The sequence below is a fragment of the Chiloscyllium plagiosum genome, unplaced genomic scaffold, assembly GCF_037043375.1.
Source record: "Chiloscyllium plagiosum isolate Xiang-an unplaced genomic scaffold, Cpla_swu_hap1 HiC_scaffold_2, whole genome shotgun sequence".
Taxonomy (NCBI): Eukaryota; Metazoa; Chordata; class Chondrichthyes; order Orectolobiformes; family Hemiscylliidae; genus Chiloscyllium; species Chiloscyllium plagiosum.
In genome coordinates, this window is record NW_028270140.1 from 37,782,554 (window position 1) to 37,808,911 (window position 26,358).

General features: G+C 41.5%; 1 protein-coding gene across 1 annotated transcript in view; it reads right to left on the reverse strand.

Moving 5' to 3' along the window:
* The window catches only part of grin3a (glutamate receptor, ionotropic, N-methyl-D-aspartate 3A), a 144,620-nt gene that overhangs the window by 6,634 nt on the left and 111,628 nt on the right, over positions 1 to 26,358 (reverse strand). The window contains exons 6-7 of the mRNA XM_043715600.2: positions 20,032 to 20,183; positions 6,305 to 6,469 (exon numbers count right to left, since the gene is read on the reverse strand). Of these exons, the coding sequence (XP_043571535.2) occupies positions 6,305 to 6,469; positions 20,032 to 20,183 (317 nt within the window). The remainder of the gene's footprint in view (positions 1 to 6,304; positions 6,470 to 20,031; positions 20,184 to 26,358) is intronic.

The following is a 26,358-nucleotide window of genomic DNA, read 5'->3' on the forward strand; positions in this document are numbered from 1 at the left end:
ATGGTGATACAGTTCCAAGTCAGGATGGTATGTGGTTTGAAGTGAAACGTCAAGGTGGTGACATTCCAATAAGCTTGCTGCCCAATCTCTCCATGTGGGATCAGATGCAGGTTTGGAAAGGACTATCAAATAAGCTTTGCAATGCACCTTTTCAATAATATACACAGCAACCACTGTGCCTTGGTGGTGGAGGTGATGCCAATCAAGCAGGTTGCTTTACTTTATCCTGAACGGTGTCAAGCTTGAAATCTGTTGGAGCTGCACTCATTCAGGGAAGGTGAGGATATTTTATTCACAGTGCTGACTTCTGCCTTTGCAGATGATTGTCATACTTCAGGGAGGCAGGAGGCGAGTTACCTGCTGCATAATTCCTCGTCTCTGATCTGCTCTTGTAGCCATGGTATTGATTTTAGATGATTCAATTCAGTTTCTTATCAACAGTAATCCCCAGGAGGATGGGGAGTTCAGTGATAGCAAAGACATTGAGTGTCAAGAGAAAGTTGTTCGGTTTTGATTATCTTAGTGACTAATAGTTGACACTTGTTAGATGAGGTGTGAGTGATTGCTCTTGATATCAATGCAGAATTTGACTGAATGTGACATCAAGAAACACTCCCCAAGTTGGGAATTGGGTCAGAAACTCTCCATTGGTTCGAGTCATACCTAGCAGAGAGGAAGTTGATTTGAGTTGTTCGACGTAATTCATCTTGCAGGAGTTCCTCAGAGTAGTGTGTCCTAGCCCTAACTATGCTTAGCTGCTTCATCAATGACCTTCCCTCCATCATAAGTAGTTTGCTGTTGAATACACAATGTTCAGCACCATTAATACCTGGTACTGAATTGGTTTGTGTCTAAATTTTAGCAAAAACAGGACAAGATCCAGATGTAGACTGTTAAGTGACAAATTCATGCTGCATAAGTAACAATGACCATTACTAACAGGAAAGACTCTCACCATTGACCCTTGACACTTAATGATACTATCGTTGTTAAATGCCCAATTATCAATATTGACCAAAATCTTAATGTGACCAGACACAAATACTGTAGCTACAAGAGCAGGTCAGAAGCTGGGACTTCTACAGAGAAGGACTTGCCTCCTAAAGCCCTAAAACCTGTCCATCATTCACAAAACAGAAGTCAGCAGTTTGATGGATTACTTTCCATTTGCCTGTCTGAATGCAGTTTCAACAGTATGTGAGGAGCTCACCACCATTCAGGACATAGAGGTAGGTTTTAAGACATTTGGAGGCAAGTTATTCTCTGTAGAATTCCCAGCCTCTGACCTGTACGTGCAGCTACATTATTTATATGTCTGGTCCAGTTAAGTTTTTGGTCAATGTTGATAATTGGGGATTTAACAATGCTTGTATCACTGTGTCAAGGGTCAATGGTCAAAGTGCTTTATTAGCATCTCATTCACCACCAAAAGCATATACTCCCTCCATAACCGATTCACAGTAGTAGATGTGCATATCATCTACAAGTTAGACTGTAACACCTCGCAAGGATCCTACAGCAGCAGCTTCCAAATTCAACACCTTTAACACTCAAAGACAAAAGCAGCAGACACATGGGAACAATGCAAGATCCCTTCCAAGTCACTCACCATCCTGACTTGAAACTGGATTGCTATTCCTTCACTGTCGCTGGGTCAAAATCCTTGAACTTCCTTCCTAACCAGAATTGTGGGTGTCCCTACACGGACTGAAATATTTCCAAGAGGTGGCTCACCAACATCCTCTCAAATGCACTTAGGCAGGGGTAACAAATGCTGACCTGGCCAGGTATACTCATTTTCCATGAATTAAAAAAAAGACCAAATGAGAATTAATCCAGTGAGCTGCCAAACACCGATTATTCATAAACATTCCGAGGGATAATTGAGATAAATGCAACACCATAAGCATGATTACTGCTCCTTCCCTGATCACAACCCAGTTATTGCTGCTGATGCTCAGGTCGGAGGACCAGAACTGTTGGTCAAAGAATCTGCTGATCCTCTCGGGCCTCTCACTCTCTCTCCTTTAAAGCAGTGAATGTCAGAGATTTTACAAGGAGAGAGTAAATAAGGAGCAACTGTTAACCATGGTAGGAGGTCAGTAACAAGAGGACGCAGATTGATGACACATTTGTGTCTATCAGAGGGTGTGATAATTCATTTACTTAGTGCATTGTTGTGATCTGAAATACACTGTGCCAAGATGTGGGGGAGTCCAATTCAGTGGTAACTTTCAAATGAGAATTAGATAAATACTTGGAAGGTGTTTTGTTTGTTCGCTTCGCTTCTCTTCCCTTCCCTTTACTTACTCTCTCAAAAATTCAGGTCAGTAATTGTTTCCCCTTACTGCTTTTAGCTTAAATCAATATCTGAAAGGAGTTTTTGATCTTTTCAAAATACAAGACAGGTCTTCACAGAACTTAAAAAAAATCCAGTTTTCATCCACCTTAGAGCCCAAATTCCCAAATATCAATGCATTATGATTCTCAAGTGGAGAGCAATGGGGAAAGGGATTAACTAGATTGCTTTGTTCAAGAATGGGAACAGGCACACGAGTTGAAGGGGCACTGTATATGCTTTACAATTGTGATTCTTTGAAGAATTGCCAAGTCAGTCAAGGCCATAGTGGAATTTTGAACTGAATTATTTTATGAAGTAAACAGCTAAAAATTGGATACAGAGAAATAATATACATATGTGTTCTGCAGTTAATGATGTGGTACATGATGTAAATACACTCTCTAAAGCAGGTATATGAAGAGATATGAAATACATTCATAATTGCATAACGTAAGAGCTTGGATTTTAAGTCTGTGAGGACAAGGTTCAAGGGGTCATATTAAGAGAATAGGTTGCACAAATGAGGCTGACATTCACTTAAGTACAGAAGATTAAGGCGTAATGTGCCTGAAGCGTTCAAAGAAATTGATAAGGTAGACTAAAAGAAATTATTTCCTTGAGTGAGGAAAGTCCTAAACAAGGAGGCATAGCCTTAAAATTAGACTGAAGGGTGATCATCGGCCCATGGCACAGAAGTTGTGGGCAGGTTTTAGGGCATTAGAAGTTGTAACGGAATTCTGGAAATCTATCTTTAAGAAGTTGTTGAGGCAGAGGATTGATGGGAAATATTAAAACCTGAGATGAGTAGTTTTTTTTTTACATGAGTCACTTGAGGTTTACAGAATCAAGACGGGCAGACTGAGTTCAGATACAAATTGGTTTTGATCTGATTTGAGTGGCAGAACAGGCTCAAGGGGCCGAATGGCCTCCTCTTGTTATTGAATCCCTGCAGTGTGGCCCATTGAATTCACACCAACCCTTCAAAGAGCATCCCACCTCATCCCTGCAACCCTACATTTCCCATGGTTAATCCACTTAGCCTGCACAGCTTTGGACTGTGGGAGGACAATGAAGCACCAAGCAGAAACCCACACAGACATGGAGTTTGAACAAACTCCACACACGGTCGCCTAGCATTGCCGGGCAGCAGTGCTCACCACAGCCACCATGCCACCCTTTATGGTCTTATAAGTGTCACCCAGATACTGACAAAACTGTTGGGGCATGTACAAAACTGCAGTTTTCACATCATTCCAATTTTGCATTTGGCCAACTCTTCCCTCAGCAAGCACTCTTCCCTCCTGGTCTGAATTACATGCTTCCTACCAATTCTGAAGGTGAAGAACCGACTAAATAACATTGGGCCAGCTCATAAATTTTCTCTTGTGAACACAACTCCTCATTCACCAGTAACAGGAACTGAAAGCAACTGCTCAGGGATACTGTCCAAGATGGTCTGCTTTTTGTTTTGATTCATAATCAATTTTGCAGACAACCCAAAGTAATCGTCTAAAGGATTGTGAAATCTAGTTGGCACACAATCAATGCTATGCTTTATATACAAAGCATAACCTGCCAATTTCTGCTTCCCGTTTTTGGCCCTAATCTGCACTAGGTTGTCAAGGTAACATGATGAACACATTTTTTTAATAAAAAATTTAAATTTAGATTTAAATTAAGGCTGCTCAAGTGTACTGCAATGTTGCAGATTGAGTTACCTATAACTTCAACTCTTTGTCTGGAAAGTCTGAGAGCCCTTTTCTAGGGTTTTCATACACCTGCGTTTAAGCATTCTCAGGTTCAAACACCCTCTTCAGGGTTTTATTCAAACATTTCTGATCCGAGACTATTACTAAACTACTTTACTCTAAGATAATCTACTTCTTTTATCCTCTCCCCTTCTCAGAAGAGTTTTTTTTATCTATATGTCCATCCCAGGACTTCTGCAGTAATGTTCTAAAACTGAAAATACAGAAAAGAAAAAATTTCTTTTCCTAAGCTATGGGTATTTCCTTTTGAGGTTTAAAGAAACAATTGCAGATATTTCTAACAACATTCCGGTGTACAATTACTTACTGTAAATTCTCTTAAATAAAAACATATCAGCCTTGAAAGCTATTCTCTATCAAGAAGTATTAAAAGAAATCACCATGGCTACAGAAATACCGACAAATTCATTATTATGCTTTCTACAAACTCAAAAATCCAGATGTCATTAATTCATAGCCTCCAAATTTAAATGCTTTTGAAAATATTTATAGATCTTTAGTCTACATCACGGACAAAATGTCACAACAATTGATACTGAAGTGGGAAAAATCTCAATTGGATGAGGGATTGGGGGTGGAGTGTCAAGTTGTTAGCACTTTTCATTGGTTATTTCTGTGCATCTTTATTAATAAGACTATGCGGCAACCTGATAAAGGGCTTATGCCCGAAACATCGATCCTCCTGCTCCTCAGATACTGCCTGACCTGCTGTGCTTTTCCAGCACTACACTCTACTCTGAACTTGAGCATCTGCACTCCTCACTTTCTCTTATGCTACAATGTGTCTAACATTTGAAATGGAGCAGTGAAAGTAACAGTTTTGTGTGTGGTCCCAAGACCAAAATCTGTTTCTGGGACATAACCACCTCAAGGTGACTTCACAACATCCTCTTGCTGGTGTGGTCAGATGATGCACGAACTCCAGGATTGTTATAGAAATATTGACATTATTTTTCACGAACATAGATTTAAAAACTCAATGTGGAAGTTGAGTTCAAACCCAGCCAGGCTCTGCAATTTGCAAACTGTGGAACTGAAAAAGATGGTATTCATGCAGTCAGGCCCTGGGCAAACATGACAGGTCTGGAATTGCCTGGCCATGTGCTAATAGCCACACTGTTACAGAATGAGCCACTGTCTACACCTCCAACAAACCTGCTTTGTTTGAAGAACGCTACACAGATTTGGAGGCACCCACCTCAGTAGGAGGCCAGACAAGGACAACACTTGATAGTTGAAGGTTAAGAACTATATACAGTACTCTGAGAGCAGTCATCTCATTGGATTGTCCTGTCCCGCCTGATGCTAGTATTGGACATAGGCAAATAAATGGGACAAACTGGAACCACATCGCTCTCTGAATTTTACACCTTCACTAGTGTCTCCAGAGAGTACCTTCGACTGACAGTCGATGTGCACAGAACCTCTAGCTCCTTGTACCTTGTTGCAAGTATCATCACACCGACCAGACCTAGAAGACCACCTGGGTGAGATGACACAAAGCTAAGAACCAGCCCGAGACAAGAGGGGAAGTCAAAATCAGCTACTACAAATCGTGAAATGTCGGCCAACCCTGACTGACCAAAGGACAGCTTGTTGCAGTAGTACTGAATGGATTTGCCAGTCCTTTCAAACAGTTCAAATAAAGCAGTAGGGACCTATGGATCAGGTGTACTGAATCTTCAGAAGTGCATGTCAGAAATAGGTAGCTAGTGCAGGTTTGAGACTGCTTACTTTGACATTTAAAACTCTGTTTACTGAAGAGTCTTGTGAACAGAATGACTGCTTTTAATAAAAACACGATAGTTGAGACTGAAATATAGTTTTCCTTGCTAACTTGTTCAATAAAGCTGTTGGACCATCTCCTGATTCTTGTTCCCTTTTGTCTGTTTTCTCCCCCGTATAACATACGTAATTTCAAAAGGCTTATTGCAAAGTGGTCAACATTAGTCAGGATATGTTTTCACTTCACAACCCTGGGTATCTGCAGTATTATTACTTCGCAATTCCTAGCATCTTTATTACATAAAATCTCACAATAATTGGTTCTGTAAGGGCAGTGGATCCTGAGAGGAATGTGGTAATTTCATTCGAACCATTTTATCACAGATTTTGCTTCTGCAAATAAAGAATGTCGAGCTCTTCATATTTTATGTGGTTTCAGTGGAAACTACACATTTCCATTGACTCCTACCTGGCTTGTGTGGAGCCAGTACTTCAGTCTTGGTTTCCTTTTGATCCGGGGAAGTACCAGTCTGTAGATTATATGCTCGCCCGCTGTTGCAAGGAGGGAACCAGCGACACCAATACACAGCAGCACAAAGAGTCCTGAAAAATGTTTGATACCCATTTGCAAAGTCTGTGAACAGAGAGGAGGCATCTTGATTACCATTCAACAGTTTAGTCAGGAATGTGTAAAGTTTTCAATGCAATCTTAAACTTTGGAAAGTGTGGCGCTTGCCAATTGCACCTTTACAAGAAGAGCTTTGCCACTCTCCTCTTCACCCTCCAACTCCTCTATATACCAGAATTCTGGATACATGAGGTCAGCTGTCTATTAATACACTGCTGATACAGTATGTGCCATATAATTTTAACTTGATAAAGCCTGTTAATGTAAAACAAACTGCTGTCTAACATGCATATCTCCCAGTAGTTTCAGGCCAGGAAAGATCATTACCTGTAGTGGGGCTGGACAAGTGGGAAAAAGGGAAGCAGAGAAAAGAAAGGCATCACTAATAGGGCACAGAAGGAATCAAACAGCAAAGGCAAGCAAGTGGATGTACCACTTGTTAAAAAAAAATCTTTGGAGCAATGCCAAGGGAGAGCACCTAATACATAAACCTGTCAAATATTTTCACTCTGACTGCCAGGAAGACATTTAAATTCAAAGTAGGTACACCAGATATTATGGCATAGCAGATATATTGTTCCTGGTCCCATAACAATACAGCCCCTAAGAAATAGACCCATTTAAAACCACTTTTTGGTGAATAGGTACATGTCTTTTTTTTTTTGTTATCCCCACTAGATGGAAGGAAACTATTTCTGCTTGATGTCGAGTCCAGGACACTGGGATATAGCCTAAACGTTCATGAATGAAGTTAGAAAATATCCTCCGCAGTCACTGTTGTCAAACTTTTATCACCTTGTGTATAAAGGTATGTTAGATCAATTGTTACTTTTAAATTTGAGATTGGCAGATTTATAAAATAAACAACAATGGTATTATAGGATATGGGTAAAGGTGAGTACATGGATTTAGGCATATTGATCAGCCTTTGGCTCATAGAATGGCAATGCAGGCTGGGGTATCTGAGTGTCTCTTTCTGTTCCTACACTACCATCAGGAATGCTGATTTTCAAAATTCTTCTCCACACGATTACATCAATAGAAACTGCATCTGTGAGGAGATCAGATCAGAACTGTTATGAATCAGCATTGTGACTAGCTTTTATTGCACTTAGAGATATTTTCTAATCAACCTGTAGAAGATGTTACACACCCTGGAGCTGGTGAGCCTTGAACCTGTGCCTCCTGTTTCAAAGGTAGGACACTACCAATGCATGACATGAGCTCTCAAAGGCATTTAGATTTTAACTTGTTGCATCACTCTGCATCCACCAGATGGGAGCAGAGGCTCTCCTTACTGACTGTATCGGCATGTTTTTCTGCTGTAAGAATCATGATGTAGGTTCACAGTTGCAGCTTCAGTCAAAGGATTGAGAAAAATAGATGGTTAACTTGCAAACACTTAAGAAAAAAAAAGGCACATTTTCTTGGATATTCAGGAGTGTAACCTCCCTGGCTATTTGCACCGACAGGCAGATGTAATCAGTGTGGGGAAACATATCCAGTGAAGAAAATTGAAGAATCTTATGTGCTATGTCTAAGAAGTGCACTACCAAATATTTCTTCAACTGTTATACTTTATTGATCCCTGCAGCCAAATGCATGTCCAGTCTGTTAGGGTTCAGATCAAACCCCCTCAAAATATTAAGAAGAAATTCTAGACCTTAAGTTTTCCTTACTTAAAAAGTAAGTGTAAGTCATTACATTCTAAATGGACCTCGATTGATCAAACTACTCTATTTTAAGCAAAATACATTTGAGTTTTACATTACGGTTAAAATACAGACAAAATAAAAGAACTTGCTTAACTATACTGAAATCTTAAGAAAATGGTATATATTAAGTATCACTTATTAACTCTTCCAGTATAGTAACAACCCATAAACACACCCTTGGTAAAGACAAATTCAGTAAAATAGGTTGTCTCAGATTCAATTCTAGCAGGAGGAAGAGAACCCCAGCTTCTAGCTGTAAAAGAGAGAGGAATGAGAGCTTCCACATCCAGCTTCAAGACCCCAGCAACTGTAGAAACCTAGAAATAAAATTCTTGGTTCTGTGGGAGGATGACCATAAACCTTCAGGCCGTTTCCATTGTCCCAACTTAAAAACAAACCAAGTCCTCACAAGCTGTTTACTTTGTTGACTGGGAACAAACCACTCAACACAACTGTCTCGATCTCTCTTCATAAGAAAAATGACAAAATACATGTGTTAAAGTCATTGCATCATCACAAGTCATTGCACTGATGTTCTCCGACCAGAAACTGAAAATCCCTACGTTGTGCCAAAATGAATGTGAAATTGAGCTGAGAAATTTGAATGTGGGAAAATATAAAATATTTATGCTATTTTACAATTTTGTTTTTAAGAAGTATCTTGAGTGACATCTGCTTTGTGTATTTTGTTGCCTTAATACATGGTGTGCTTGAGAATATCTTTTGAAGCATTTTCTTTGCCTTCTTCTGGAATGCTGACCAATTGAAAGTTGTAAAACCGGGACCTGGCGGGCAATATTCTTTTCAAGCATCGGGACGCCCGAATTGTGTCCTTCATATGACTGAGGAGATCCTTGAAGATACCATAGTATGGACTCAGGAATGTCTAATGTCATCTTTTGATGCAAGACAAATGCAAGAAAAATACCAGGAATGACACTAACAACTCGTCAGTACATTCACGAACCAGATCAAAATCTTCAGCTCAATAAATTGTGAGTAACTGTGGACTCTATGATTTGGACATGTAAAAAACATGATCACAATTCAACAACTGAATCACCAAGAGATGAGTGCAACTGTTTTAGGAGAGAGATCGAGAGAGAGATCGAGAGACAGATCGATCTGAAGGAGATATTCAAAATCAGGATTGGTGTTGAGGAAAGCACCTGCATAATATTCACAATTCATTGGGCAGTGTCACCTCCCTTTTTCTGACTGTTAGAAACTGTCTTAATTTAAAAACTCTTTTTCACCTTGGTCACATCTGTGGAAAAACGAAACTTAATGCACTGCCGAAGGGATACATGATAGCTTGTGGTGACTGCAGGGTTGTTGCCCACTTTGCATCAGATTTGCAAGCCATTTTCGATCTCTCCAATTCTGCATACAATAAATGTTTAGCTTACCCTTGCCAAAGTTTCTGTCAAACCACATCCAGTCATCCACCTCCCATATATGTTAAAGGAGAGACTTGGAAATATTTTGAACACTTCTTATACTCTGGCAGACACTTCTGTTAATGTCTGCTGAATCACATTGTTTGTTATATCTTTCTTTAAGGTTATTAATGGTCTGAGCATCCATATAAAGACAGAGGCTCTTGCGGTACATTGAAAGTGTCCTTAAGTCTGAACGAGAAAATTTGAATCCAAATCCCACATCTTCCACAGGTATGTAATAACATCTCTGAACAGGTTAGTTTTGAAGCTATCTGTGTATAAAGGGAGAGCAATCTTGTGGCACAGTGATAGTGTTCCTACCTCCTGAATCAGGAGGCCTGGTTCAAGTCCATCCTGCTCCAGTATTATCATAACATGTTTGAACAACTTGATTTTAAAAAAAGAAAAAAAACCTTTTTTTTTAAAAAAAAGAAAAAGCACCTGTAACATACTCCTGTGTTGCAAGAAGCTCCAAGACTATACAGTCAATCAACCCTATCCACAAACGAAAGTGTTCTGTCTCAACAACTGGCTTGCATCCAGATTGACAATCTCAAAAGGCAACCATTGAGAACTAAGAACAGATAAACCACATCCATCTTTCATAAACTGAGTGCTTGACAAAAACGACTGCTGCAAGTCAAAAGACCCTAGGGTAAAGAACAACTGTTTTCCTAATACTCCTTTACTGCAGTGAGATTGGCACTGTGCATCAGCAATACAGAACGGCACTGGAGAAATTATCATCAGCAATATCTCCAAAGTAATGGGGCAAGAGTTTAGTAGTGTGGCAGGGGGGCTGCCAATTTAACAATGGTGCCCTTCTTGAAGCAGCTCCACAAATTTTCAAACCAGAATTCTGCAAAATCAAGTTACCTGTCAAGGTAGCTGGAAAGTATTGTGCCACCAGACCTTAAGCTTGTTAATATCATAGTGACAACTATGGAGCATTGAATTTTAATTTTCATCTGATTGTTACATAGCGATGTTTCTTGATGTGATTTTTAAACTGATCTAAAATTCCTGCCTTGACCATCTAGCTACAACTAAATTGAAACAAGTTCAGAAGTCCCAAGTAAATAAACAAAACCGCCTGCCCTGAAATCTGAATACATCAAAACCAGGCAACTAAGTCAGCAGTGAGAAATGTGTACCTCCTGTTGTAATTTAGACTTGCATGACAATTTCACAAACTGGAGATGGAAGACTCTTCTGCCAGTTGCATACTTTGTCAAGACAATGGGACTACACTCCAGAATAATCTAACAAATCACTCAAATGAGTACAGTTTACCACCCAGGAAACTGTGTGCCACTGGTCATGTGTTCTGTGGGTCCTGGCTGGGTTAATCACCCCCATCTCAGCACACATTTGGCAGGCCTTTTTCTAGGAGATGGAATTGGTCCTTGGCCTTGAGATCATTGGCATTCTTTTCTCCAGTTCCTTTCCCATAGTTCCCCTTATTGCCAGGTGTTCTTGAAGAATTGTCCCTTCATACAGGAGCTTCCTCCAAGTCAATTTTTTCTGAACGAGGGTCTTCACACATTGGCATCTATATTGTATTTCTCGAGGGAGTCTTTGAAAAGCTTCCTTTGTCCTCCTCTTGTTTGAGTGCATCCCTTGAGCTGGGTGAAGATGATTGGCTTTAGTAGTCAGAGATTGGGCATTCTAAGCATGTGGTCATCCCAGTGGAGTTGGTTTCAAATGATCATGGTCTCAATGCTGGTGCCATTGGCTGCTTGAAGGATACTGGTCTTAGTACACCTCACCTCTCAGCTGATGCAGAGAATCTGTCTCAAACAGCGCTGAGTCTTGAGGTAGCATTTAAACATAGTGCAGTTTCCAGAGCCATAGATAAGAGTCGGAAGGATGATTGCCTTCTACACAAGAGCCTTGTTATTAGTGCAGCATGTTACCATCAGTGACTATTGTTGCCAACATCTTGTGGAGGAGATGGAGGATGTTGATGAATTTCACTGGATAGCTGGCCTTTGACAGGATCTTCCATTGAATTTCTTGATTGCCTTCATTGATCTGACTCAATGTAGAGTGGTGGTGTTTCTGACATTTCTCTTGGAGTTGCTGGAGCAATGAAAACCATATCCATGATTCCGTGATTTGGTCAGAAGTCATACTGCATTTAAGGAAGGGTTTCCTCTAAGATGGGAGATGGTGCCAAGTGAGGATAGAGACAATGGTCTTCCTGGCGATGGAGAGTAGGAAGATTCCTCAGTAGTTAGTTCAGTTTGTCTCCTTTCTTGACGATGGCAGTTGCAGATGCCTGAGATTGGCAGGGATTTCTTCTTTGTCCCAGACTTTCAGGAACAGTTGATGGAGTTGATGGGTAAGCTCTGGTCCTCTATGTTTGAAATTCTCTGCCGGAATCTCTGCTATTCCTCCAGGACTTTTCCATTCTTTTTATGTCTAACGTCAACTTCAACTTCTGCACTAAATGGGAGTCAGAGGTCATCTTTGGGAATTTGTGGGATTTCCTTAAAATTTGATTTGATTTATTATTGTCACAGGTACCAAGATACAGTGAAAAGTATTGTGTTGTGTGCTAACGAGACAAATTATACTTTGCATAAGTATTTCAGGGTAATAGAACAAAATGCAGAGTACAGTGTTGCAGCTACAATAAAGGTGCAGAAAAAGATCAATTGTAATATGTCCTCTAACTCTAACTCCAACTTTAATCATCCTTGTTGATGATGATATTTCAGTTTAGGAGTACTTTGAAGTGTTCTCTCCATCAGTGGTTGATAGTTGTCTCTCAAAAAGGGTGCCATTCTTGCTCCACACCAATTTGAGGCAAAGGGTCTGGGGTCTGTATATTGCTTTAGTGGCACTAAAGAAACCATGGGTGTTGTGCTTGTTAGCAACGAGTTACAACTCCTTAACTTTCTCGGTCCACCATTGGTCCTTGATTTCCTTATTCTTCTTTGTAACTCCACTTTTGCAGTTTCAGGAGTTCATCTCTTTGTTGCAATGTTGTTTTGCCAGGCCTTGATAGATTTCCACATCTTGTTGATGAGGTCTGGGATAGTGCCATCATTCTTGTGGAACCAGTCCTGATGTTTCCTGATCTTGTAGCTGACCGTTTCTTCACAGCATGAGATTATGGCTAGCTTTGGCTCTTTGCAGACTTGCTCCATTCTATTAGAATTAACTCTTTGCATATCTTGGTGAAGACATTGTTGGAAATTTAATTGTCTATTTGGCACTTGAAACTGCTCAAAATTTAGTTTTTCTGAATTGCTGAATGACATTTGATAGACATCAAGGAGCTGAGGAGCCAGTGCTTTGTCCAACAGTCACCTGCATTAGTCATTGCTTTGGTAATGAGGACATCCTTTTGGTCCCTGGATTGAATGATGATATAGTCAATCATGTGCCAGTGCTTTGAACATGAATGCCTCCAACAAGTCTCTAACTTGTCTTTTTGTCAGAACATTGTGTTGTTGATGACCTGGTGTTTTGTACATTTGGTGAGCAATGGAATCCCATTAGAGTTGTAATTCCCAACACTTCCCTTTACAGTGGTTCCTTTCTAGAATGCGGAGTCCTTTGCAACCCAGGTATTGAAGTCCCCAAAAATGATAATCTGATCTTTCTTTAGGATATTGGCGAGTATTGTGTCTAGGGTGGATCAGAATCTTTCTTTGGACTCATCCTATTGCATCAAGGATTGGGGGATAGGTACTCATGACCGTTGCTGCATGTTTGGGCAGTGAGTCATGAAGCAATTGTTGATACCAACAGGGAGCTCAAAGAGTTGACTGACAAGTTTGTTCTTGATGGTGAATCCAATTCCATGTGTTCTGGGTTGATCCTAAGACTCTTCTCTCCAGAGAAGGTATAGCCACCATCTTTCTCAATCAGCTGCCCTTCGCCTGCTCTTTTGGTATTGCTTCATGAGACACTGTATTGAAATACCTAAGATTGCTGGCAACCAGAGCAATTTTCCTTCCGGTGGAGTGTTTCACTCATTGTCCATGACGGTTCATACATTCCAGGTTCGGAGATTGAGTTTGATTTTGATTTTCAGACCCCATGTAAATGAGCTAACTGAATCTGATTTTCCAGCCAGATTGGTGACAGAACAGATTATTTTTAAGGTACTTCTTTAAATCCCCTTTCCTTTGTGGGTTGAACAGAGTAGATCCTGAAGAGAGCTGCTCAGTTGTGAAGACGTGTTTTGGATTGTGCTTTCTCCTCTCTGACCTTACCAATATGGGTGGCCCTGCCAGGAGTTGAAGTCCTGATGGCATTGCTTTTGGGATCAACAGAACACTGAAGCCCCTCCACTGCAGCAAGATAGCAATCCATGGCAAGGACTCAGCAATGCATACTGAACTCTATGTCAACAGGTTCTGTTGAGCAGAAAAGAAGAGAACGAACATGGATTGGTAACAACAACAAGTACTGAAATCTCTGGGGCTCTCTGGCCCTCCCTCCCCTGTGACAAATTATCTGAGGTCAGAGACCAATGGAAAAGCTATTTGATAAAACAACTATTCATTAAGAACTCAAGGATATCTACAAACTTTGCCAATACTGAGGTTACCTCCGTAAACTAATACGGTGATAATTTAACAACACCAAGAACTTTTAAACAGTGCAATCTTTATTCTCCCAGGCTGTATTCTCCCAGTTCACTCTTTCAAGCTTATTATGTACTCTCGTGTGTTTGATGTTGTGTTTTATTTTTGCCTGTTAAGTAATAAAATTCCTCTTTCCTTCACTCAAGAAAACTGTCATAACTGGCTCCTTCATTTTGATCTAGTTAACTACTTCTTTAATTGCATTGTCATGGCTGCCTTCTTAAAAAGTTTTTGTTGCGACCAATCAAGACAGCATTGAAAGGAAGTGAGTCAACTTCCCTTCCTGATCTGGATGTAACAAATTGTCAATAGTGCTGAAGATTGAGCCCTCATCAGAGCTGAGTGATAATCTAAATTGGTCTGGCTCTACAACACATACGGTTACTTCACTAGTTCTAACTTCTGTCAACATACCCTCTCTGCCATGGTATTACTGACGTGATTAATCATTTTGAAACATGACTTGTATAATCATTCTCATGGTACAAAAGGGCTGTGCCAGCATCAAGTGACAAGTGGAAATCGTGCCGTACTTCTTAGGGAAGCTGAATAGTCCATTTAAATACTTTGTAATCCATCATATTTAATCCAGCCTGGCTGAGTATTAGTCTTTGTCCTGTATCAGCTAATCCCAAACACTCTTATTGTCAGGACAAATCCATCAATGACTTTCATGGCTAACACAAATCTGTTTTGCCACAAAGTATTAAAAACCTTTTCATCTTTGCATTAATTAGGTGTAGATACTTTTAGCCAACCTGTATGTTAGGTGAGACTTGAACCCAGGCTTTCTGGTAGGGAATGTACCAATGTATCACAAGAGCTCCTCCTAATAAACCCTCCTAAAACACTTTCAAGAAAGCATCATTCCTGAGAATACACAAGGGGCTATGTAAACATTCTTTTCTGTGTAGCCTGGCCACACCACATAGAATTTCCAATCCCTTATTGAGCTACTGATCTTCCATCATGCAGCTCAGATCAACTTTAAATAAGAACATATGTTTGCACTGGCTGTAACATGTGTCCATATGGACCAGGAAATGAGAGGAGAAAGTGAGGTCTGCAGATGCTGGAGATCAAAGTTGAAACTTTATAGCTGGAACAGCACAGCAGGTCAGGCAGCATCCAGGGAACAGGAGATTCGACGTTTCGGGCACAGGCCCTTCTTCAGGAATGAGCAGAGAGTGTTCAGCAGGAGAAGATAAAAGGTAGGGGGGAGGGACTTGGAGGAGGTGCGTTGGAAATGTGATAGGTGGAAAGAGGTCAAGGTAAGGGTGATAGGTCGGAGTAGGATGGAGGCGGAGAGGTCAAGAAGAAGACTGCAGGTCAGGAAGGCGGTGCCGGGCTGGAGGGATTCGGCTGAGACAAGGTGGGGGGAGGGGGGATGAAGAAACTGGTGAAGTCCAAGTTCATCCCCTGTGGTTGGAGGGTTCCCAGTCGGAAGATAAGACGCTCCTCCTCCGACCGTCGCGTTGTTGTGGTTTGGCGGTGGATGAGTCCAATGACCTGCATATCCTCGGTGGAGTGGGAGGGGGAGTTGAAATGCTGTGCTACAGGGTGGTTGGGTTGGTTTGTCCGGGTGGCCCAGAGGTGCTCTCTGAATCGCTCCGCAAGTAGGCGGCCTGTCTCCCCAATATAGAGGAGGCCACACCGGCTGCAGCGGATGCAGTAGATGATGTGGGTGGAGGTGCAGGTGAATCTGTGGCGGATATGGAAGTTTCCTTTGGGGCCTTGGAGAGAAGTGAGGGGGGAGGTGTGGGCGCAAGTGTTGCACCTCCTGCGGTTGCAAGGGAAGGTGCCGGGAGTGGAGGTTGGGTCGGTGGGGGGTGTGGATCTGACAAGGGAGTCGCGGAGGGAGTGGTCTCTACGGAAAGCTGATAGGGGAGGGGAGGGAAATATATCCTTGGTGCTGGGGTCTGTTTGGAGGTGGCGGAAGTGACGGCGGATGATGCGCTGTACATGGAGATTGGTGGGGTGGTAGGTGAGGACCAGTGGGGTTCTGTCCTGGTGGCGGTTGGAGGGGCGGGGCTCAAGGGCGGAGGAGCGGGAAGTGGAGGAGATGCGGTGGAGGGCACCGTCGACCACGTCGGGGGGGAAATTGCGGTCCTTGAAGAAGGAGGTCATCTGTGTTGTACGTATTTTGAACTGGTCCTCCTGGGAGCAGATGCGGCGGAGACGAACGAATTGGGAGAATGGGATGGCGTTTTTACAGGGGGCAGGATGGGAGGAGGTGTAGTCCAGGTAGCTGTGGGAGTCGGTTGGTTTGTAGTAGATGTCCGTGTTGATTCGGTCGCCTGAGATAGAAACAGAAAGGTCTAGGAAGGGGAGGGAGGAGTCCGAGACTGTCCAGGTGAATTTGAGGTCGGGGTGGAAGGTGTTAGTGTAGTGGATGAACTGTTCAACCTCCTCGTGGGAGCATGAGGTAGCGCCGATACAGTCATCTATGTAGCGAAGGAAAAGATGGGGGGTGGGGCCAGTGTAGTTGCGCAAGATGGATTGTTCCACATACCCTACGAAGAGGCAGGCATAGCTGGGGCCCATGCGGGTGCCCATGGCTACTCCTTTTGTTTGGAGAAAGTGGGAGGATTGGAAAGAAAAGTTGTTCAGGGTGAGGACCAGTTCGGTCAGTCGAAGGAGGGTGTCGGTGGAAGGGTACTGGGTGGTACGGCGGGAAAGGAAGAAGCGGAGTGCTTTGAGTCCTTCGTGATGGGGGATGGAGGTGTACAGGGACTGGATGTCCATGGTGAAGATGAGGCATTGGGGACCGGGGAAGCGGAAATCCTGGAGGAGGTGGAGGGCGTGGGTGGTGTCACGAACGTAGGTGGGGAGTTCTTGGACTAATGGGGACAGGACCGTGTCGAGGTATGCCGAGATTAGTTCGGTTGGGCAGGAGCAGGCTGAGACGATGGGTCGTCCGGGGCAGTCAGGTTTGTGGATTTTGGGCAGGAGGTAGAAACGGGCGGTGCGGGGTTGTGGGACTATGAGGTTGGAGGCGGTGGATGGGAGGTCCCCTGAGGTGATGAGGTTATGGATGGTCTGGGAGATGATGGTTTGGTGGTGGGGGGTGGGGTCATGGTCAAGGGGACGGTAGGAGAAGGTATCTGCGAGCTGGCGTTTGGCCTCAGCGGTGTAAAGGTCAGTGCGCCAAACTACTACTGCGCCTCCCTTGTCAGCTGGTTTGATGGTGAGGTTGGGGTTGGAACGGAGGGAGTGGAGGGCTGCGCGTTCCGAGGGTGAGAGGTTGGAGTGGGTGGGAGGGGTGTGGGAGTTCAGGTAGCGGTTAATATCGCGGCGGCAGTTTGCTATGAAGAGGTCGAGGGCAGGTAGGAGGCCAGCACGGGGTGTCCAGGTGGACGGGGTGTGTTGGAGGTGGGAGAAGGGGTCATCAGAGGGTGGGCGAGAGTCTTGATTGAAGAAGAAGGCACGGAGGCGAAGGCGGCGGAAGAATTGTTCGATGTCACTCCGTGTATTGAATTCATTGACCCGAGAACGTGTGGGAACGAAGGTGAGACCTCTGCTGAGGACTGATCTTTCATCCTCAGAGAGGGGCAAGTCTGGAGGGATGGTGAACACACGGCAGGGCGGGGAGCTAGGACCTGGTGTGGGACTTTTTAAAAACATTGCGTCAAAGCCAACATTCCTAACTCAGCTTACCTAAAATTGCCAGAATAACTCACTTTTACCTTGTTTTAAAAGCTGCTTCAATTCACAATGGCAAAAAATGGACTAAATATCTTTTGAGTCCTGTCAGATGTTTACTGCCTGATATTTTGATGCATTGAGGAATGCAATTGCAAGAGAAAATTTCTCTGATAGCTTCCAGCATCAGAAATATAGAATGGATCACATTGCTATGTCTCCCTGGTGAAACACTGGTTGACTCTGTTGATACTTTTCCGATGTACTGCGAATTCAAGTGGAAACTCAACTTTTCAGCTCAATCTAACTCCGTCAAGTATTTTATTACTTTTCACAGCTGGTAATTAAAATTAGTCATTGTGAAATTGGCACATTTGAGTTGCCAACATATCATCAGGCAAGGATTGTTTTTGGTTTTTTTTTGTTGTCTGAATGTGTCATTGGCAAGGCCAGATTTTATTGCTTATCCCGAACTGGTTTGGAGAAAGTGCCGAGTATCTTATCTCCATTTCAGTCCGAATTTGCTTTCAGATTAAATGCTTGGGTTCACAGCTCCTCAGCTTCACTCACTTAGATAATGCCTTTCTCTCTCCACCCCAACCCCTGCCTTACATCCTCTCTACATTTTAATGTGAAACTATCTGGTCCAACTACCTTGAGTATGAAGTGGCAGAACATCTAAGCGATTATTTTTAATGCACAATCCAGGAAGTGTCTCAAAAATACATTTATGTGCAATTCATCTCAAGTTTTCAAGACTCTAACACATTTAGTACTACTTGTTCTATAAAGTAGCTCAAATTATTCCCGGGCATTATTAGCAGATAATTATCCACTCTGGGCATGTGACTTGCAGTTGGAAATTTAGTGGGTTACATAAATCTGCATTTTAGAGATTTGCTTCATTATGATATTAGAAAACAAACACTATCTATCTGTAGTCAAGTGAAATGCAGTATCTTGTGTTTGTGACTCCTTCACGTTTTGTGAATCAGCCAGATGCTTATGGATTCTGGATCAATGGTGCTGGAAGAGCACAGCAGTTCAGGCAGCATCGAGGGCTCGATGCTGCCTGAACTGCTGTGCTCTTCCAGCACCATTGATCCAGAATCTGGTTTCCAGCATCTGCAGTCATTGTTTTTACCTAGATGCTTATGGACCCAGGTTCAAGTCTAAATGTTTGAACATAAAATGCAAGCTAATGCATTTGTGCACTGCTAACGAAATGCCCCAACAATTGGAGGTGCCCTCATTTGGATGAGATGTTTACTCATGTCTAGTCATTTTTTTTTGTTAGGAAAATGCTATTTTGAAGGACTGGGGAGGTATATCTCCAGGGCCTTGGCTAATGCTGTCTCAACCAATTTTACAATTGCAGATTATTTGATCGTTATCACATTACTATTTGTGGGAGTTTGCTGAATGCATATTGGCCATCGCCTTTCCCACAGTAGAACAGCAACCATACATTAAAAGCACTTAATTGGCTATAGAGAGGTTTTAGGGTGCACTGTGCTCCTGAAAACTGCTTTATAGATTCACATTATTTTCTCTTTCTTTGATTATGAATACTGCCACTATCCTAAGACAGATGTCTGCTCAAAATCAGAATAGTTACAGCACTGATGAAGGCCATTTCCAACTGAGCTGGTGTCTGATCTTGTTCTATGATGGAGCAATTCATCTCTCCATACTTTCCTGCTTTCCCCTGCAGCCCTGTACATGTATTCTTCCTTTGCAGAGAATCAAATATCTTGGCAGTCCCTGTAAGCTACAGAATAATGTTCCATTTTAAAAAAAAATCTTAATCTGAAAAATTAAAATCGAACCAAGTAAAAGATTTCATTTAGGCTTCAACCAATCACTAAGACAGTGGATGTTTACTGCTTGATATTTTAATGCATTAAGAATGCAATTGCAACCGAAAATTTCTTTCGATAGTTTACAGCATCAGAGATATAGAATGGATCACATTGCTATGTCTCCCTGGTGGAACACTAGTTGACTCTGTTGATACTTTTTCCAATGTACTGTGAATTCAAGTGGAAACTCAAGATTTTTCAGCTCAATCTAACTCCGTCAAGTATAACAGATAACAAGAACAAGCATACCAATTGCCACTTTGGTTATCAAACAAATTTCTTCCACGTGAAAAGACTTCTTACCTCAGTCACAGCAAAGCTCCTTTTCCCACATGGTACAACTTTATACCATTTGTCATGTAGCATATCCATAAAGCCATCTGACTTGTACTGGCTAATTAATTCTGAAATGTTGGACGTCAGTGGGGAGTTCTGTAGAAGGCCAATTCCATAGCCTGGAAATAGGAATTATCAAAGCAAAGCAGGAAAGTCAAAGTCTGCATGTCTTCTGGAACAGCTGAATAAATTAGCCGAAAGTTACAGGACAACAAAAGCAGTTGTGATTGTGAAGAAGTTGGCAAAAGCTACCTTTTTGGTTATTCCAATTGATCGGAGTTATTGATATCCCTCAGTAATTACAAGATGCAGATACATCAAAGTTGTCTGATACTTTTGGAACCAAGTGACAGTAGGGCTCGAGCAACTTCTAATTATTATATGAAGTCAGAGATGAGCCGGAAGCCTTAAATCACCCTTGGGTCCTTGCGTTTCATATGACTAGCTGTGTCACACACGAGCAGTTCTACTCTATACACAGAGTTTGCTTCATTGCTTTCCAATTAACTGAAAATATCACAATGGACCTCGGTGACCAATTAATTAAGGCAAGGTTAAAAAGAGATGATTGCAATTTGATTAAAGAATTAATAATATATCTGGTAATTATTGTTAAACAATGCAATCTGTTTCATGCATCAATACGAATCATGGAAATGAATGGAGTGGTGGAAGTAATTCTAAGTGATTTTGAAAGTAAGTCACAAACTCAAGTTAAAAACAATAAATTTTCTGTATGTCCAATGTCTTATGTTGAAGGAGCTAAAAACAATGGTTTGTCATCATATGCACTGGCTCCAAGATTAAAGTTATCTTTTAAAATACATCAATTTGCAAAGACTTCAACTATTTCCTACTAGTTTGATAATTGATACATGTCCCCAAAACATCATCCTATCTGTAAAATGTAACTTTGTTACCCCATCACTGTAATCCCTTCTGAGATTTCTGCATCTTCCAATTCTAGCCCATATAGTTCATGTATTGTACTCCTCCCAAATATGTAACTGCTGCCTAGATCTTAAACTCTGGAATTCGCTCATTAAAATTCTCCATCCTTTTACCTTTTATCCCTCTTTTGATAATTTATGTTAATATCATCATAAATAACTTGGTCAAATTTTGTTTGACCTGTTAGGAAAGCTTACTACATTAAGAATGCCACATTAATCTGAATTGTTGTACAGATGGTATTATTATACTCTTGGGCCTCTTGACTTATGAAGATAAAACAGCAAACATTTTTGCTTCCTTAATATAATATTTGATGTTGGTGGAAAACAGGGTTAGGCTCAGTTGGACTGTATTCTATGTCCAATGCACGCTTGGTTCAATTATGAAGAAAACCATTTGAAAGCTTCCAACACCCTTGGAAACCATCCTGAATATGGGTTAGTGTCTTATGGAAAGGAAAAGAGTGAGATATTGTAGTAGCTGACAAAAGATTTTGAACATATTTGCACATCTTTCCAAACACTTGATGACAATCCATTTTTGCTATCTCTTCCCAAAGCTCATTTAAATACTTGTAAATCATCTATCTGTGCTGGCATTTAATTTGTTTTAGCATGTCAACAAGCATAGACCAGGAACACACATGAATATAGGGTGAAACTAATCAGCTAATAGTGACATACAAGCATGCTAACTTGAGGCTTGTGCAATGTGCACTTCATTACTGAGATGGGGCATTAAATAGTGGCTAAATGAATTTCATATGAACATGCTAACTCAAATATTGCATATCTCAACTTCATTTTAATTAACCTTCAGATTATTTGTGTTCCTCACTTTTCTGTTTTTGTTTCTTCTTTGTTAACACCCAAGGGGAAATTAAACAACTTCATAATGGATGAGGAACTGGTGATGCCTGTGCTGAATTCCCTAGTTTCTCACCTAAATCATTAGATATGAAGATTAATAATAAGATCATCTGACATCTGAGCAGAGTAATCACATGAATTTGGTTTGATTGCATCTTTTCTGATTTGAAATTAATATAATACATGTATCCACTGAATACAAAGCATGACAATGTTGAAGCATTCTAGACTGTGACACAGGTAGAGTTTGGATATTTGGTTAGCTTTGAGTATACTTGTTCATTCGCTATTTTGCAACCTCAAAACCACTTATGAGAATGAAACAGGAATTCCTCTTCGAAAGAGAACTTACATTTGTTCGTAAGAGATCACCCTTGCAGGTCTGCCACCTGAACACACAGATTTATTTTTGATTTATTAGTCAGGTGTGGGCTTCGCTGGCTGGCCAGCATTTATTGACTGTCCCCAGCTGTCCTTGAGAAGGTGGTGGTGAGCTGCGTCCCTGAAATGCTGCAGTCCACCTGCTGTGGGTTGACCCACAATGCCATTAGGGAAGTAATTCCAGAATTTTGATTCTGCTACAATGAAGGAAAGCCGATATATTTCCAGCCAGGATGGTGGATGGCTTGGAGGGGAGCTTGAAGGTGGTGGTGTTCCCATACATCTGCCCTTATCCTTCTAGGTAGAAGTGGTTGTTGGTTTGGAAGGTGCTGTCTGAGGATCTTTGGTCAATTTCTGTGGTGCATGCTGCTGCTACTGAGGTGTCTGTGGTGGAGGGAGTGGATGCTTGTGGATGTGGTGCCAATCAAACGGGCTGCTTAGTCCTGAATGGTGCAAATCTTCGTGTTATTGGAGCTGCACTCATCCAGGCAAGAGGGTAGTATTCCATCACAATTCTGTGTTGTAGATAATGGACAGGCTTTGGGGAGTCAGATGAGTTACTTGCAGCAGTATTCCTAGCCTCTGACCTGCTCTTGTAGCCACTGTGTTCGTGCTGAGTCCAGTTGAGTTTCTGGTCAATGGTAACCACAAGGACGTCACTAGTGGGGGATTTGATGATGATAACACCACTGACTGTCCAGGAGCAGTAGTTAGATTTGTTTTTTATTTGGTGAAGGTCTTTGCCTGGAATTTGTGTGGCATGAATGTCAGATGAATGTTGACCTATGGGCACGTTTGACCCGACTTAGGGGCCGAGATGGAGGCATAAGAGTTGAGTGCAGTTTCACCAACACTAAGTTCAACACCATTTAAAGACAAAGTAGCTCACATAATTGGCACTGTGTCCACTTTAGTAAACGTTCATTCCTTCTATCACTGGCAGTGTGCACCCTCTACAAGATAGACTGCTGCAACCTGCCAAACTCTCTTTAATAGTACTTCTAAAATTTGCCTTGAAGGACTGGGAGAGTAGATGCAAGGGAATGGCACCACCTCCAATTACTTTTACTTTTTCAAGTTGCACACCACCCTGACTTGAGACGTATCACCTTCACAATCGCTGGGTCAATATCTTGGAATTGCCTAACAGTACTGTTGTCATGTCATTACCACGTGACTGCAGAGGTTCAAGAAAACAGCTCACCATCACCTTTTCGTGGGACCAAAACAAAAGGAACAGTGGCCTCGCCAGTGATGCTCAGATCCCCTGAACAAAATTCCTTCCCTGAATTATTTGCAGACATAGTCCTTGAGTAATTACAAAGCAGTAGGTATGTACGAGATAGACACTGAGCTTTATTTATTAGAGGTGACACAGATTCAGCTCACTAGTGAGAAACCCATATCACATTTCTTAGGGGCAACTGATGGTTGTTGTATCAGTACAATTGGACATTTACACAGGCAGAGTTGTGTCTTGCGTAGAATGAAGCTCCCAAGAAAGGGAGACAGGGGGTTCCTACTGCTGAGTTGCCAGCAGCTCTCCATTCATGGCAATGTGACCATAAGTGGTAGCTGTTGCAGGGAACTTACTAAGGTCTTTCACAGGAATCATTGCTGGACCCCTGAATGGGCTTGGTAATAAAAAAGTGGTACTCAGTGGGCAGATTCCTTTATCAACTGCTAACTATATTTAGTAAGAGGGACCTCTTGGGAGGTCTGCAGGAGGCACAGGAAATCCACATGGGTTTGGGAAAATCCCTTATCCACCATGTAATCCCAGTGGCATTTAGGATCAGTAATGAGTCTGATTAGCGAGTGGAGGATTCTGAGTTATCTCATTCCCAGCACTGATGAAATAGGACTCAGTCTTCACAATAGAAGGAGGCCTCTCTGATTATTACATGGACCTAGCTGTCACCTAGGCTGTTGTTTCTGACTCGATACATCCTATTTTATGTGATGGTAGATCAGATAATGCAGCGTAAAGGGTAGCAAGTCTGGTTCCTCTTTTGCTTCTCCTAACAGGCACTGCCTTACAGTTGTTACAGTTGTAAAAGTTAGCCTCATTTCTTCTTTTTATACATTGCTAGTATGCTACAAATGGATATTTCTTCTGGACAGAACACCACTCTAAACAGCCTCTAACACCCTGCTGGCATACATCCCAATACAGGATTGCACTGAATAAAAACTGAAAGAACTGCCGACGCTGTAAATCAGCAACATAAAACGATGTTGCTGGAAAAGCTCAGCAGGTCTCGCAGCAAGTGTGAAGATAAATCAGTTAATGCTTCAGGTTCCGTTATCCTTCCTCAGAGGAAGGTTTGAGCATTTCCAGCAACTTCAGTTTTTGTGACCTGATTGCACTGACGTTTGTTTGTTTGTTTATTAAAAACATCTAAACTTTGAACTAATAGCTCTTCTATAATCACCCACAATCAATGCCCATTCCATACGCCTGCCTTTGCATTCTAAAGAAGCACTGAGAAGTTACATCATTGAAGGAGGCAGGTCCATTTGCCATTTTCATATTGATTAAACCAAACTATTGAAATCATTCTGCAGTCAAAAGCTAACCTCTTCACTGTTAACTACCCAGCCAATTTTGTGTTGTCTGCTATTTCCTAATCATGTCTTCCACATTTTAACTCTGAAGTAATTAATGACTTGGAGGTGCCAGAGTTGGACTGGGGTGGACAAAGTTTAAAAATCACACAACACCAGGTTATAGTCCAACAAGTTTATTTGGAACCACCAGCTTTCAAAGTGCTGAAAATAGGACATCCTTACTATGCCTCATTAAAATCAATGAAAACATTCACAGCACTGCCTTCCTGAATCCTCCTTATTCCCTCCCCCAAAAATTAAGTTAATAAGATGCAAGCTTCCGTTAACAAAACCATGCTGACATCTCTGATTAATCCATGCCTTTCTAAATGACAGTAAATTTTAACCTCTCAGTAAATTATTACACTGACTACTCCAGTCAGAGGGACCGGCCTACAATTAATTCCCATCTCTCTCAGCCTTTTCAAACAATGATTCTATGTTCTCAGGCCTCCCATCTTCTGCTACGTTGCTTTATTTTCTTTGTGACTCCTTTTTCTCAACCAACAATACAATACACTTATCTCTGGTGACTTATCACATTCAAGGATGAAAATCCCTTCTGTATGTTCTCACATCCTATTTATTATAATCTCATATTTCTCACACTTTTTTTAAAAATTGGATTGTTTACAATATCACTATTCTTTGTAAAGACAGAAAAGATATTTATTAAGAGCCTTGCCCACAAGCTTTTGGAGCACTGCTTCCTTTTTCAGGAAGCTAGTAGGGCAGGTACATAGGACACAGAATTTATAAGTAAAAGATCAAAGTGTCATACAACTGATGCACTGTATTAAACACACTTAGATGGCTATTAAGTCTTTAATCACTTAGAATGGGATTGCAGGTTTCAATTGATTAATATGCAAATCCCAGAATTTCTTTCAAGTCATAGCCCCGAGATAATTTAAGGTTTTATCAGTGGATTTTAAAAAAAGACGTGACATCTCAGCTCCGACAATGCATTAAAGGTGTGAGGTTAGAGTCTGTTTTTATCCAATCTGGGGTCAGACTGATTTTTATTTCCAAAGTAGGAATTGTTCTAACCTCACATCTTTAATGAATTGTCTGAGCTGAGATGTTACTTTTTTTTTATATTGATAAAACCTTAAGTTATCTCAGGGCTGTGAGTTGAAAGAAATTCTGGGATTTACATATTAATCAATTGAAACCTGCATCCCCATTCTAAGTGATTAAAAACTTAACCATTTTAGTTTGTCTAATACATCACATCAGTTGTATGACACTTTGATCTTTTACTATAAATTCTATGTCCTACATACCTGCCCGACTAGCTTCCTGATGAAGGAGCAGCACTCTGAATGCTTGTATTTTCAAAGAAACATGTTGGACTATAACCTGGTGTTGTGTGATTCTTAACTTTGTCCACCCCAGTCGAACACCAGCATCTCCATATCAGATATTACACATCCATGTGCAAATTTCCATGTACATCTCTGGTAGGTGCTATGCTTAG